Genomic DNA, 16343 nt, shown 5'->3' on the forward strand with positions numbered 1-16343 from the left:
CCAGGGTCTCCTTATTTTAGACACCGGTGGGCAGCGCAGCCTTGAACAAGACTGTAGGAGCGCGGAGCAGCGAAGTCGCTTACCTCCTGGGAGAGGAAAGGGATGATCTGGGCACAGATGGCGCTGAGCCGCTTGACGATCTCCGCCTGCAACACAGAAGGCCACGCCAACACGCCCACTGTTAATGCATCAGAGGGCAGGGAGCTCGCAAGAGTGATTTGCCTGAACTAGAGAAGCCCTACAATCTCTTCAGATCGCCTGTCATGCTCCCGAGAGACTGGCACCAGCAGAGAGGGGCACCTTATGGGAGCAGGCAGCGCAGTGTGGCTGGGCACAGCCAGCGAGCGTGTGGTGGACCAGAGAACAGTATGACTGGACAGGCCGAAGCAACACAGGGGAAGGCACAGATCCTGTCGGATTGGGGGAAGAGCACCGCAGAGCGATCTTCCCACTCCAACATGGCTTGGGAAGACCTTCCTGGGGTCCGTCTGGAGTCTGGAGCAGACGGGACGTCCAGCAGCCTATGGCCAGCCGGTCCGCCGCGACGGCGGGCAGTTAAAAACCGCTCCCTTATACCGCTGCTCCACCAGGGCACAGAGCAGGAGGAGGGCCTGGACTGCCAATCCCATTTCCTCTGCCCGCTAATGGAATATCACTCTCTCAGCAAACATCATTTCCAGCGACTGACGCACTAATCACCCCGTGATTGTGCTCACAGGCGCGGCAACACTGAGCAAGGGCTGGAGGTTCTGCTCTCTCTCTCTCCTGCTGGAGAGCTCTCCGGGCAGCCAGCCAGACCCCCCCAGGCAGCACACTGATTGATGGTGCTTCTAGTGGGAAAGAGGAGGGTGAGAGCAGAATCAAGAGCCAGACATGAGCAGCGGACAGCCGACAGACGCAGCTGCAGGCCGGGGCAGGCTGGTGATCACACACGCTGCATCCTGGGGCCTCACGGCAGAGCAGGTTAAAAACATGCAATCAAGAGAAGAACAGCCTGCAAAACACCTCGGATTATTTACCAGCAAGGATTTATATTTCTAAATGAAATAGTGCGCAGTGTCATGAGTTTCGGGATTTGTACAGATGGTTTAAAGATGGAGTATATTTGATCTTTTCTTCCCACAACAAAGCTTTGAGTTTTAATTGTCAATATTGAGCCCTACTGACCAGCTCTGCCATAGCTCACATCATTGCATTTTCAGACACAAATCTGTACCTTATAAAGAAAAGATGTCTGCAAGAGTTTTTTTGTATAGAATCCAAATAACACTTCATCTAGAGAATTAACTTGGAATAACCTGGTACTGGAAAAGCAGGGCACAGATCTGTGGACACACACACACCCCAACACATTTATCTTATGCACACACACCAACACACCTGACACACCTACACACACTCACATTGACACAGCTATACAAACACTCACACCAACACATCTCCACTCACAATGATACACCTCCACTCACACTTACACACCTTCACCCACTTTCACACCTACACACCTCCCTTCACACGACACACCTCTACTCACACTGACACTCTCACACACCTCCACTCACACTGACGCACCTGTACACACCTGCACGCACTCACACTGACACACCTACTGTATACAAACACTCACACCAACACACATGCACAAACACATACACGCACTGACACTCACACACACCTCCGCTCACACTGACACACCTGCACACACTCACACTGACACACCTGCACACACTCACACCTCCGCTCACACTGACACACCTGCACACACTCAGTTCAGAACCCAACCCCAGTCCATCAGTCAATCACCAGCCCTGAACATGACATCACACTGCGCTGGTGAAAAGGGGGTCTTTAGACATCCGAGTGAGAGCCGGGCGCGAGCCTGCTATCCCGCTAGGGCCTCAGCGGTCCTCCCTGAACCTGCAGCCTGACCACCACAGGGGCGCCCCGAGCACGAGGGACGATAATCACAGCCGCCGAGTCAAGCCAGAGAAGACGAGATTCTGGCTGTGTCACTGAGCAAGCTGTTCCGAAAAACTGAGATGTTACTCCTCCGCGAAAGGCGCAGAATTAAGAACACCCCTCCCCTTTCGGACCGCTCGTGTATCAGTGACATGGCACGCCAGTGTACAGGCGCTAGTACATTCCACATGCAGGAATTCAGGGATGCAGTGGCTGAGCTGGGACCGACAATGAGCGCTCTGTAGCGGCGCTGGAATTTGAACCCTGGCTGCCCTCAGCATTAACCGGCAGAGCGTTGCTGGCCTGGGAAGGGGGTCAGGCCAGGGCAGAAGGCGAAAAGCCCTGGTGCAGGGTGCAGTTCCTCTCACACTGCCTAGGCACGCAGCTCCGCTTCCTACCAGCAGAGGGCAGTCTGACCAAGCCGCCTCCCTGCCAGACTGGTGGCATTTCGGACTCAGGTTTCAGAAACCCGGGAGCACACAGCTGCAGGAAGCTCAGGGGGGAAGATGTTAAATAAACACACATCGCTCAGCCTCAGACTGGAACCAGCCTTTTCAGTCAATACAATATCTCTCGCAACAGATTCCACTGACTGACCTACATTAGCCCAACGTAGATTTTAATCCAACAGTTAAAAAAAAAAACAGATAAAAAGATAAAACCACTTGCAATTCACCCCGTATTACAAACAGGAAGGGGGGAGGGTAAATCCTGTTACAGCAGAAGCAGTTTGTAGAAAATGAAGTATTAAATAAAAGCCCCGCTCCAAGTCAAGACAGCCCACAGCAGATGAGGCCCAGGATTAAGGTTGGTTTATCACCGATGTCAAAAACAAAACAATTCAGTCACTGTGATGACACCACAGTCCTGTGTAGATCCCAGTGCACAGCTGTCTGAGCCACTCCGGGCTCCACAAGCTGCTGGTCCCTGGGTCGAGCAGCTAGTTCTTCCAGAAACAGCTGGATGAGTCAAAGGGCAAGATGCGCCAAATCCTGTCCCTCCTGTTTCAAACCTTCCTTTTGGTTTTAAAGAAGCACCAGACTGGATATTAACTTGATTAATGTGCGCCTGCGGAGCTTGATGAAAATATAAGAACACTTTCAAATTATTCCGCACCTGCTGCAGGCTCACATTCAAGAGTCCTGGAGCCTGGAAACTCTGGAGTGGATCGGACTGCTGCGCAAAAGGAGTGTGTTCTAAGTCCTCACACTGTCAGCCCAGAGCATAGCAGTAGTACAAAGTCATTTAAATACTTCTTTAAAAGTCTGTGTAAGTGACACATACAACAGCGCTAATATCTTACCTGTTTGTGCATTTCAATGTTCAGTCCATAAGACATTTCGTAGTACTGAAATAAAGAAAACACATTGAATATTACTAATCTGCTACTAGAACAGCAAAGCGTTTTAACAATGCATAAAATTGTCACTACTTCCGCCCCCAATAAGGAACATTTGCTGGACTTAGTTCTCAGGCCTCTGGGGAGACTTAGGCAGTGGCAGGAGAGCTGCCACCTACACTTTGCAGAAACAAGGCCAGTTACTCCATCTCATCACTCTGGCCTTTAGGAGCAGGCAGCAGGCAAAGCACACAGACAAGCAGACAGGCAGAGAGCAAGACAGACAGACAGACAAGCAGAGAAAGGACAGAGGCACTGCGCAGGTAAAGGTGTGTGTGTGAGTGTGGACAGACAGAGGCAATGCGCAGGTAAAGGTGTGTGTGTGAGTGTGAACAGACAGAGGCACTGCGCAGGTAAAGGTGTGTGTGTGAGTGTGAACAGACAGAGGCACTGTGCAGGTAAAGGTGTGTGTGTGAGTGTGAACAGACAGAGGCACTGTGCAGGTAAAGGTGTGTGTGTGAGTGTGAACAGACAGAGGCACTGCGCAGGTAAAGGTGTGTGTGTGAGTGTGGACAGACAGAGGCACTGCGCAGGAAAAGGTGTGTGTGTGAGTGTGAACAGACAGAGGCACTGCGCAGGTAAAGGTGTGTGTGTGAGTGTGAACAGACAGAGGCACTGTGCAGGTAAAGGTGTGTGTGTGAGTGCACACAGACAGAGGCACTGCGCAGGTAAAGGTGTGTGAGTGTGAACAGACAGAGGCACTGCGCAGGTAAAGGTGTGTGTGTGAGTGTGAACAGACAGAGGCACTGTGCAGGTAAAGGTGTGTGTGTGAGTGTGGACAGACAGAGGCACTGTGCAGGTAAAGGTGTGTGTGTGAGTGCGGACAGACAGAGGCACTGCGCAGGTAAAGGTGTGTGAGTGCACACAGACAGAGGCACTGCGCAGGTAAAGGTGTGTGAGTGTGAACAGACAGAGGCACTGTGCAGGTAAAGGTGTGTTTGAGTGTGAACAGACAGAGGCACTGTGCAGGTAAAGGTGTGTGTGTGAGTGTGGAAAGACACACAGACAGACAGAGGCACTGCGTAGGTAAAGGTGTGTGTGTGAGTGTGAACAGACAGAGGCACTGTGCAGGTAAAGGTGTGTGTGTGAGTGTGGACAGACAGAGGCACTGTGCAGGTAAAGGTGTGTGTGTGAGTGCGAACAGACAGAGGCACTGTGCAGGTAAAGGTGTGTGTGTGAGTGTGGACAGACAGAGGCACTGTGCAGGTAAAGGTGTGTGTGTGAGTGCGGACAGACAGAGGCACTGCGCAGGTAAAGGTGTGTGAGTGCACACAGACAGAGGCACTGCGCAGGTAAAGGTGTGTGAGTGAGTGTGAACAGACAGAGGCACTGTGCAGGTAAAGGTGTGTGTGTGAGTGTGAACAGACAGAGGCACTGTGCAGCTAAAGGTGTGTGTGTGAGTGTAGACAGACAGAGGCACTGTGCAGGTAAAGGTGTGTGTGTGAGTGCGGACAGACAGAGGCACTGCGCAGGTAAAGGTGTGTGAGTGCACACAGACAGAGGCACTGCGCAGGTAAAGGTGTGTGAGTGTGAACAGACAGAGGCACTGCGCAGGTAAAGGTGTGTGTGTGAGTGTGAACAGACAGAGGCACTGCTCAGGTAAAGGTGTGTGAGTGCACACAGACAGAGGCACTGCGCAGGTAAAGGTGTGTGAGTGTGAACAGACAGAGGCACTGTGCAGGTAAAGGTGTGTGTGTGAGTGTGAACAGACAGAGGCACTGCGCAGGTAAAGGTGTATGTGTGAGTGTGAACAGACAGAGGCACTGCGCAGGTAAAGGTGTGTGTGTGAGTGTGAACAGACAGAGGCACTGCGCAGGTAAAGGTGAGTGTGTGAGTGTGGACAGACAGACAGACAGAGGCACTGCGCAGGTAAAGGTGTGTGTGTGAGTGTGAACAGACAGAGGCACTGTGCAGGTAAAGGTGTGTGTGTGAGTGTGGAAAGACACACAGACAGACAGAGGCACTGCGTAGGTAAAGGTGTGTGTGTGAGTGTGAACAGACAGAGGCACTGCGCAGGTAAAGGTGTGTGTGTGAGTGTGAACAGACAGAGGCACTGTGCAGGTAAAGGTGTGTGTGTGAGTGTGAACAGACAGAGGCACTGTGCAGGTAAAGGTGTGTGTGTGAGTGCAGACAGACAGACAGACAGACAGACAGACAGACAGACAGACAGACAGACAGACAGACAGACAGAGGCACTGCGCAGGTAAAGGTGTGTCATTATCACCTGCTCTCGGCCGGGAGAGTGCAGGTGTGACAATCACTTCCTTAATTCCAGCTTGTCAGTGAAAATTAACTCTGCTGTCTGTTCCCTGAGCCTCAACAGCACAGATAAATCATTCAGGAAAAAGAACATTCTGTACCAGATAAATAAAAAAAATAATAAACACATACATTAAAAAGGAATGCCTGTCAAAACAAGTCTTAGTCTATATGACAGGTCTAACTACCTAAATATAGCCTTCTGGGATTATTTCTTCTTGGAAGATGTGACTTCTCATTACTTCAAATTAGTTACGTGTCTGTGCCTGTGCACTCACACGCACATTATATTATATCAGTGACTGTGCTGCAGGCTGCAGAGAGAGGGACAGAGCTGCAGCAGCGACAGAGGTCGCTCATCTTGGCTAGAGCCTGGCAGTCTCAGTGTGGGATCACAGACCAGCACGCACGTACTGAGCAACAGGAGCAGGTCACATAGCAACTCTGCGTTTCCAAAGTGCACAGTATATGTACTTTTATACGCCCATACACAGACAGACAGAAATATACACACCGGGAATAATGTCCCTATTTAGAAGGAAGAACACAGGAAGTGATTAAAAAGATTAGACCTCTCAGGAGGAACACGTAATACAGGATGAGGTTATAGTGACTCTACTGAAACTGTATTCCCATAGGCAGTCGAGGTGAGGACTGTGTGTGTCAGTCAGGGCTGCATGTGCCAGTTGAGGCTGCGTGTGTCACATGTGTGTCAATCAGGGCTGCGAGTGTCACACGTGTGTCAATCAGGGCTGCATGTGTCAGTTGGGGCTACGAGTGTCACACGTGTGTCAATCAGGGCTGCATGTGTCAGTTGGGGCTGCGTGTATCACACGTGTGTCAGTCAGGGCAGTGAGTGTCACCCGTGTGTCAATCAGGGCTGCATGTGTCAGTTGGGGCTACGAATGTCCCACGTGTGTTAGTCAGGGCTGTGTGTGTCAGTCAGGGCTGCGTGTGTCACACGTGTGTCAATCATGGCTGCGAGTGTCACATGTGTGTTAGTCAGGGCTGTGTGTGTCAATCAGGGCTGCAAGTGTCACACGTGTGTCAGTCAGGGCTGCGTGTGTCAGTGAGGGTTGCGAGTGTCACGCATGTATCAGTCAGGGCTGCGTGTGTCATGTGTGTGTCAATCAGGGCTGCGAGTGTCACACGTGTGTTAGTCAGGGCTGCGTGTGTCAGTCAGGGCTGCGAGTGTCATGCATGTGTCAGTCAGGGTTGCGAGTGTCACGCATGTATCAGTCAGGGCTGCGTGTGTTAGTCAGGGCTGCGTGTGTCAGTCAGGGCTGCAAGTGTCACGCATGTGTTAGTCAGGGCTGCGAATGTCATGCATGTGTCAGTCAGGGCTGCGTGTGTCAGTCAGGGCTGCGAGTGTCACGCGTGTGTCAGTCAGGGCTACGTGTGTCAGTCAGGGCTGCGAGTGTCATGCGTGTATCAGTCAGGGGTGCGAGTGTCACGCGTGTGTCAGTCAGGGCTGCGAGTTTCACTCACCATGATGTAATGTCTCTGCATCTCTGTCTTCTCACTTGCCAGCTTCTCACACTCCAGCTTCAGGCTGCAGGAAGAGGAGCAGGAGTCACATGAACAGCATCGCCTATATCCAATCAGACTCACTGGCCAGAACATTAGGATTGTTTCTGCGTCCTGTTCTGGCAGAATGATCTTAGCTGAAGCTGTGCTGGGGTACAGGGGTGTGGGAATGAACAGGCTCCCCCAGGTTTCAATGGAAGTGAGATCCGGGGGTGCTGGGGAGGGCAACAGGAATCTGTCTCGCACATTTCACAACAGTCACACACTGCTAGTGGAAAGTAGTATACAGTACATTTACCTGTCACCACAATAATTCACTTAGGGCCTGCAGAATGGGGCCTACCTGTGGTACTGGGCCTGCAGAAACTGGAACTCCTCCTTGATGCGGTCCAGAGTTTCCAAAACAGTGAATTTGAAGGGCTGGCCAGGCTGCAGAGGGACCTGGGGGCAGCAAAGAAATAGTTAACAGCAGTCTGATCCACTCCAGGTTATACAATGCTAACAATCAGACTCCCAGTGCACAGCAGTCTGATCCACTCCAGGTTTTACAGTGCTAACAGTCAGACTCCCAGTGCACAGCAGTCTGATCCACTCTGGGTTTTACAGTGCTAACAGTCAGACTCCCAGTGCACAGCAGTCTGATCCACTCCCAGTTTTACAGTGCTAACAGTCAGACTCCCAGTGCACAGCACTCTGATCCACTCTGGGTTTTACAGTGCTAACAGTCAGACTCCCAGTGCACAGCAGTCTGATCCACTCTGGGTTTTACAGTGCTAATAATCAGACTCCCAGTGCACAGCAGTCTGATCCGCTCCAGGTTTTACAGTGCTAACAGTCAAACTCCCAGTGCACAGCAGTCTGATCCACTCTGGGTTTTACAGTGCTAACAATCAGACTCCCAGTGCACAGCAGTCTGATCCACTCCAGGTTATACAATGCTAACAATCAGACTCCCAGTGCACAGCAGTCTGATCCACTCCAGGTTTTACAGTGCTAACAATCAGACCCCCATTGCACAGCAGTCTGATCCACTCTGGGTTTTACAGTGCTAACAGTCAGACTCCCAGGGCACAGCAGTCTGATCCAATCCGGGTTTTACAGTGCTAACAATCAGACTCCCAGTGCACAGCAGTCTGATCTGCTCCAGGTTTTACAGTGCTAACAGTCAGACTCCCAGGGCACAGCAGTCTGATCCACTCCAGGTTTTACAGTGCTAACAGTCAGACTCCCAGTGCACAGCAGTCTGATCCACTCTGGGTTTTACAGTGCTAACAATCAGACTCCCAGTGCACAGCAGTCTGATCCAATCCAGGATTTACAGTGCTAACAATCAGACCCCCATTGCACAGCAGTCTGATCCACTCTGGGTTTTACAGTGCTAACAGTCAGACTCCCAGTGCACAGCAGTCTGATCCACTCTGGGTTTTACAGTGCTAACAGTCAGACTCCCAGGGCACAGCAGTCTGATCCAATCCGGGTTTTACAGTGCTAACAATCAGACTCCCAGTGCACAGCAGTCTGATCTGCTCCAGGTTTTACAGTGCTAACAGTCAGACTCCCAGGGCACAGCAGTCTGATCCGCTCCAGGTTTTACAGTGCTAACAGTCAGACTCCCAGTGCACAGCAGTCTGATCCACTCCAGGTTTTACAGTGCTAACAATCAGACTCCCAGTGCACAGCAGTCTGATCCAATCCAGGTTTTACAGTGCTAACAGTCAGACTCCCAGGGCACAGCAGTCTGATCCACTCTGGGTTTTACAGTGCTAACAGTCAGACTCCCAGTGCACAGCAGTCTGATCTGCTCCAGGTTTTACAGTGCTAACAATCAGTCTCCCAGGGCACAGCAGTCTGATCCACTCTGGGTTTTACAGTGCTAACAGTCAGACTCCCAGTGCACAGCAGTCTGATCCGCTCCAGGTTTTACAGTGCTAACAATCAGACTCCCAGTGCACAGCAGTCTGATCCACTCTGGGTTTTACAGTGCTAACAGTCAGACTCCCAGTGCACAGCAGTCTGATCCAATCCAGGTTTTACAGTGCTAACAGTCAGACTCCCAGGGCACAGCAGTCTGATCCAATCCAGGTTTTACAGTGCTAACAGTCAGACTCCCAGTGCACAGCAGTCTGATCTGCTCCAGGTTTTACAGTGCTAACAGTCTCCCAGGGCACAGCAGTCTGATCCACTCCAGGTTTTACAGTGCTAACAATCAGACTCCCAGTGCACAGCAGTCTGATCCACTCCAGGTTTTACAGTGCTAACAATCAGACTCCCAGGGCACAGCAGTCTGATCCACTCCAGGTTTTACAGTGCTAACAATCAGACTCCCAGTGCACAGCAGTCTGATCTACTGCAGGTCTCCTGTATAGATCCCAACACCACGTGCTGGAGTTACTTCAGTTTCGACATGCGAGGCCCTGACCAGCTCCAGTGCTCCCGCATCAGATTCCACAGCACATGCCACACGTGGAAGGAGCTCCTCAGGGCCACCCCAGACGAGATCAGGCCAGCTTATTAACCTCATCAGGGCACCCGCACACTATTCCTCAGGGCTCTGTTTTAGAGTCTTATTAGGAGTGTGTGTCTTCTCCTGTCCCAGGTTTTTCCAGGATCTTTTCCCAGGAATTTCCTTACCCCAGCTTCCTGCTGTCAGATCCCCATTGTTTTCAATGCCACTTTGCCCGGTATATCAAAATAAAATTTCAAATGAAAGACAGTGATCTGCTCCTTCACTTGAACAGTTTGTCCAGGACTGCGCAGCTGGGAAAGGCAGACTGGATGAGAGGACTGTGTACAGGGCCTGGCTCACTGTCTCCACACACCATGCACCATGCTGATAGGGAAGAGCTGCCCCAAGTAAGATGGTTCTCACTTTGAGCAGCAGGGGACAGGGCTCAAAGTTTCACCACAGGCAGCCTGTTGAACACAACCGCACACAGCGCTGTCCTGAGCCTCAGGAGAGCCACAGTGATTAGAATTACTGACTGATCCATGTTTCCACCCTTTCCAGCACTCAGCACTTCCCTGAACCGGCCGGAATGAAAACTCCGGTGTCGCCAGCCCTGCGGGCCCAGGTTCTGATCCAGCCGGGCCAGCACCTGTCTGGGATGATCCGGCCCAGCCTGTGAGCTTCTCACTCCAACTGAACGGCCACAAGCGGGGCTCTGCGTGGCAAATGGGACTCCAGGTTTCAGATAGAGCCTAATTAGTCTAGACAAGCGAAATTCAATTAAATTTCAATTAAGCTAACGGTGGAGGTCAGCCACTCTGGTGTCTTTACAGTAATTAAGCCTGCGGGCATAGAGGGGGGTGACTGAGGGGGTGGCATTCCTCTCAGTGCACTGAGGGGGGAACTGGGGTCTCTCTCAGTGCGACAGGAGGGTAGTTGAGTGGTGTCTCCCAGAGTGGCTGAGGGGGTAACTGGGGGCTCTCAGTGTGGCTGAAGGGGGGAGTTTGAAGAGGATGTGGGGTGCCCTGTGTATCTGTCTACTGACAGCTATGCTTGTAGGGGCTCCCCAGAATCTCTTTTGTGTCTTAGAGGGAGAGCACTCACACAGTGCAACCAGACCCTGATCACTGAATAGCTGGACTTATTACAATCACACCCCAGCCCCTGACCACTGGTCAGCAAGACTGCTCACCCAGCGGGCGGGACTCAGGGAGCCAGGACGAGCAGCTGTGAGCTGTGCGAGGACACGGGGGAGAAGGAGCTGACAGCAGATAGCTGCTTTAAGGAGTCTGCCAGCTGGAATGTCAGCGTGTTGCAGTGGTCCGTGAAACACATCCAAACCACAGCCCGCCTCACCACCAGCTCTTCCCAATCCCTGCCCTTCACAGACAGAACATCTGTGGATTCCGAAGGCCTGAAAAAATTCCACTGTTTGTTTACATGCAGCCAACCCCCCCACCCACACCCCCACAACGTTCCCTTTTAAAATCCCAGAATAGCACTCCCAGTTTCCACACAGGAATCAGACAGCTTAGAGAGAGAACCGGAGAGTTCATGGAGAGGGGAGGGAGAGGGGCAAGAGAGGAGGACAAGGAGAGAGGAGGACAGGGAGAGGAGACATGGAGAGGAGAGAGAGAGGACAGGGAGAGGAGACAGGGAGAGGAGAGAGAGGACAGGGAGAGGAGACAGGGAGAGAGCACAGAGTGGCGTCTCTGAGAGAGGGGAGAGAGAGGACAGGGAGAGGAGACAGGGAGAGGGCACAGAGTGGGGTCTCTCAGAGAGGGGAGAGAGAGGACAGGGAGAGGGACACAGGAAGAAAGAGAGAGGAGAGAACATCGAGGAAAGAAGGAAGAGGACAGGAGAGGGGACGTGGTAGGTATTCATCTGACACCAGCCGGACACCCTGTGTTCTCAGGAATCCAACTGAAATTCAGCTGATAGTTTGAACCTGTGGCATTTGTGTTGAATTGGGCAGACACTTGGGAATCCTTAAGATGATTTTACATACAATCATGAACAACGAGCAAGATTCTGCAGATGGTATCTTAGTTAATCAATCTTCAGTCAAATTCATCCTTTGTTTAACGTGAAACGCAACAAAGTAATCGCACAGGAGAACACTGACAATCTTAAACAAAACCAGCGATTCAGTCAGAGCGCTGCAACACATGAACACAACAGGCAAGAGCAGCACATAATCACAGGGAGTACACAAACAGGCCAAGTGTCAGGAAACACACCACAGACAGCTGCTCTCTCACAGCCCCGCACACAGGTGTGCAATTAACACAGAGCTGCAGAGGGAGGCTGTCTTTGTCTAGAGCACTTCTCCAGAGCTGGAGTCTTCTATAGGTGCTGTGTTTTATTGGAAGGTCTGTAACTTTTCTATATATTCTCCACTTTCGTGTTGTGGCTTATTTCTCACTTTCCTGTTCACAGTTATTCAGTGTCTATAAGTCACAATTGCAAATTATTCATTGCAGTTTAAAAAAGGACTTATCAGCTCCTGCACACTGTGTCTTAACAGCCACTTCAATACTGCCCTCCTGAACTTGATGTTGACACAAACTCACACAGATACAGACAGAGCACACGGAGAGAGAGAGACAGGCAGCGCTGGGAGAGAGAGAGACAGGCAGAGCTGGGAGAGAGAGAGACAGGCAGTATCGGGAGAGAGAGAGACAGGCACCACTGGGAGAGAGAGACAGGCAGAGCTGGGAGAGAGAGAGACAGGCAGTATCGGGAGAGAGAGAGACAGGCACCACTGGGAGAGAGAGAGACAGGCAGAGCTGGGAGAAAGAGAGACAGGCAAAACTGGGGGAGAGAGAGACAGGCAGTGTCAGAAGAGAGAGACAGGCAGTGCTAGAAGAGAGAGACAGGCATCATTGAGAGAGAGAGAGACCAGCACACGGAGAGGCACACAGAGAGAGAGAGACACATGCACATATAAGAGAAATGGTCATGTTACATAGACACATAAAGGTCTCCACCACACACTGTCTCCCCCCCTCTCACAGCATTAGTGTCCTGCTCAGAACCTTGCTGCCTCAGTCTGATCACATCAGATCACGGCCTCCATCAGCTGTGTCCAGGAGACAGCATCACAGCACAGCAGAGCCGAGCCTGGGGCAGAGGGAGGGGCTGTCTCTCCACACGGTGCACAGATGCACTCAGATATATCCCAGTGTACAGCCCCTGGAGAAGATCTGCACCTTGGAACAGGGAGCCCTGCTGCTGTGATCCCAGCTTCTATACCCTGTGCTGCCTGACATGCTATAGAGGTGCTTAACTCTCCTGGAATATGCACGTGCTGCTGATGGTTAAAAATAATCCTGTAGAAGCAGAAGAGGAATCACAAGTTCTGCATTAATTCCTTGCAACCTCTGTCTTTGAGGCTATGAAAAACAGAAATGAAGAGAAACAGTTTTCAATACGGTACTTCTTCATTCACTCAGCTCATTGTCTTTAAAGTACGCGAGCTCTGGGTCTGTTCATGGCAGAATTCTTGCACAGCACCTGAAAGCTGCTCTGTCCCTTTCCTGGAAGCTGGGAGCCAGATTAGATTATACTCCCAGTGTGCAGCGGTCTGATCCACTGGTGGGTTTTGAAGCCGTAAGACAGAAGCCAACACCAGGTGTCAGGCATTTCAAACTTGTGGCCTTGTTCTGAGTACTTGTCAAGCACCACTGCACAAAGATACAATAAATTCAATCACACATTTCCCTTCTGCTGCAGCAGAACAATGGGGTGGATCAGACTGCTGTTCACTGAGAGGCTGACAACACTGTAAATCCTGGAGTGGAACGGACTGCTCCGCACTGGGAGTCCGATCTTTTTCTGTCTCGACTGTGCCGGCTCTGCAGTCGGCTGACGTCTGATTGCTCTGTTTGGGAACAGTTGAAAGTTTGACTTCAGTAACTCTGGTAACAGCTCCAGGCGTGGCTGCACATGCTTTCAAAATCTCAATTCATTTTTTTTGTCTCCTTGGCACAGTGTTTCAGAGCTGCGTCTCTGCTTCAGATAACACTCACCACAAACACTCAGTGGAGCCCATTACAGCTCCTGCAGCTGCCTGCGGCTTTGTCACCACTTAACCCCTGCCTGGCCACAGCGACTGGCCTGCCCTGTGACTGCCCTGTCCTGCGACTGTCCTGCCCTGCGACTGGCCTGCTCCTGCCCTGTGACTGTCCTGCCCTGCCACTGTCCTGCTCCTGCCCTGTGACTGTCCTGCCCTGCCACTGTCCCGCTCCTGCCCTGTGACTGTCCTGCCCTGTGACTGTCTTGCTCCTGCCCTGTGACTGTCCTGTCCTGCGACTGGCCTGCTCCTGCCCTGCCACTGTCCTGCCCTGCCACTGTCCTGCCCTGCGACTGCCCTGTCCTGCGACTGCCCTGTCCTGCGACTGCCCTGCTCCTGCCCTGTGACTGTCCTGCCCAGCCACTGTCCTGTGACTGCCCTGTGACTGTCCTGCCCTGCCACTGTCCTGTCCTGCCCTGTGACTGTCCTGTCCTGCCCTGCCACTGTCCTGTCCTTCCCCTGTCCTGCCCTGCGACTGCCCTGCCCTGTCCTGCCACTGTCCTGCCCTGCGACAGTCCTGCCCTGCGACTGTCCTGCCCTGCGACTGTCCTGTCCTGCCCTGCGACTGTCCTGCCCTGCCACTGTCCTGTCCTCCCCGTCCTGTCCTGCCCCTGTCCTGCCCTGTGACTGTCCTTTCCTGCCCTGCGACTGCCCTGCCCTGCGACTGCCCTGCCTTGCCACTGTCCTGCCCTGCCCCTGTCCTGCGACTGTCCTGTCTGGCCGCTGCCCTGCCCTGCTGCACCCTCAAGGTGGGGGAGTGGGGGCGAAGGAGCCCCACTGCACAGCTGCTGCTGCTAACCTGCACCCCAGCAGCCACACTGACACCCCCCGACACCTGACAGGGCCCCACTTCACCTCCGACCCCCCACCCCTGTGAAGATCACGTTTCCGCCGGAGCCGGAATACCGGCCCGGGCTCGGCCACTCCGGACAGGCGCCGTGTTTCCGGGCAGCGGCGGGGAACCCTGGGGAACATGTCGCCGGCTCCCCCAGCCCTGCGGCTCGCCTGCAGATGGTGTTGTCGGAATTATCCAGGAATTATCCGGACTTGGGAAGCAGCGTGTCTGCTTCTCCAGAGGGAAGAAGGATTAAGACAGGAGAGCGCAGCCGGGACGCCCCGACTCCGAGCCTGGCGGGGCGCGAGCTCTGGGGTTCTGCAGATCGGGTCACGTCTGGTTAGCAGCTCATTAATACCCCCCCGAATCACAGAGTCTATCAGGGCACCAGGGAAGGGAGAGTGCGTGTGGGCCAGCGCCCCCCACAGGCCCCCCGGCAGCACCGCGCAGCTGGTGACCCAATTCTGAGAGGTACTGAGGGCGCCAACACCCCCACTCCCCCCCCCGGCCCCCCCGGGACTGGGGCAGCGATCCAGCTGCTGGGGGTGGGACTGTCACAGAGAGCAGAGCCCCCCCAGACACACCACGGCCCCCTCCTGACCCACGGACGGAGGGAGCTGCCCCCCCCAACTCCTCGCTCCCCTTTCAGAGCAGCCTTCAGGGGGGAGAGGACCCCCCCCCCCCACAGCAGCTCCTGGTTCCTCTCTCCTTCTCCACTTCCACCGTCAGCACGCTCCTAATTAATTAATTAAGCTCACTCACCGGATGGCGTCCCTGGGGATACATGATCCCCGCTGACGAGATGCCCACGGGCTGCCTGACCGCCGGGTCAGCCCCCCCGGGACCCCCCTCCCTGTGCCGTCCCCGTCCCGGCCTCGACGAGCAGATGCAGAAGTTTGATCCGTCACAACACCCAGGGAGCAGGCGAGCAAAAATAATTCAGACCGAGAGCCCCTCTCCTGCGCACTCGGGTCCCCGAATAATTCCTCCTCCTCGCGCCCTGTCCGCTCCAGCTCAGGGGCGCCCGGCGACCCCCCGGACACCGCCGCTCTCCTCCATCGGAAATTTACAAACAACAACCCCCCCCCTCTTTTTTTCCTGTCCTGCTCCCGCCCCCTCGCCCCTTCCGAGGGAGAGAGGAGACGACGCGGGGAGAGAGCGGAGAAACTGGGGGTCCGTGCGCGCGGGGCGGGGGGGCGCCGCTCGGTCGATCCGGGAGGCAGGAGAGAGCCGGGAAGAACAGCAGGTCACCGGGAGATCCAGCAGGCTTTTCAGCAGCCGCGGAGGCTGTAATATATTGTGCCTGTTGGCTTGAACACAAACACGGGCGCTTGGAAAAAAAGAGAGAGAGAGACGCCGGAGTTTAAGGTGGTTCCGCGCAGACGGAGGCAGCCAGAGCAGCTCGAGGCGCCCACCCTCCGCCGCGTGCAGAGCGCGGATTCCCAGGAGCTCCGCCGTCCTGGGAAATACAGCTCCTCCGCTCCCGGGGTCCAGACCCAGAAAGTCTCCTCTGTGTCTCCAGACTGGCTTCGGTTTTCCTTGTTCCAACACTTTCTTCTGAGCTGCAGCGAGCCAAGCCCCAGTCTCGGAGCAAAACCGGGCAACACAGCACCCGAACTACAGGACAGCTGCGTCTAAAACCGATACTTACGCAAAGGGCAGCGGGGGTCTGGAACAAGCTGCACAGCCGATACACTATTTCTTTCAGGAAACAGCTGGATGAGCTACGGGGACTTATTATCTACTCCCAACCCAATGTGCTGGATGGACTGGCTGGTTCATCACGTTTGTAATCAGAAGACTGATGTCCCAGACTCCACCAGGAGCCCCCCGCGTGTCCCCG

The 16343-nt window shown here is 53.6% G+C and overlaps 1 protein-coding gene across 2 annotated transcripts in view; it reads right to left on the bottom strand.

Moving 5' to 3' along the window:
• Window positions 1-15846, bottom strand: part of tle2b (TLE family member 2, transcriptional corepressor b) — a 29560-nt gene extending 13714 nt beyond the window's left edge. For both annotated transcript variants that reach the window (XM_088622376.1, XM_088622375.1), the window contains exons 1-5: window positions 15263-15846; window positions 7488-7585; window positions 7106-7169; window positions 3263-3307; window positions 84-146 (exon numbers count right to left, since the gene is read on the bottom strand). In XM_088622376.1, the coding sequence (XP_088478502.1) occupies window positions 84-146; window positions 3263-3307; window positions 7106-7169; window positions 7488-7585; window positions 15263-15286 (294 nt within the window). In that variant the 5' untranslated portion in view covers window positions 15287-15846. The remainder of the gene's footprint in view (window positions 1-83; window positions 147-3262; window positions 3308-7105; window positions 7170-7487; window positions 7586-15262) is intronic.
• Window positions 15847-16343: the final 497 nt, after the last annotated feature.

This window comes from Lepisosteus platostomus, chromosome 27 (genome assembly GCF_059453375.1).
Source record: "Lepisosteus platostomus isolate fLepPlt1 chromosome 27, fLepPlt1.hap1, whole genome shotgun sequence".
NCBI classification, from domain to species: Eukaryota; Metazoa; Chordata; class Actinopteri; order Semionotiformes; family Lepisosteidae; genus Lepisosteus; species Lepisosteus platostomus.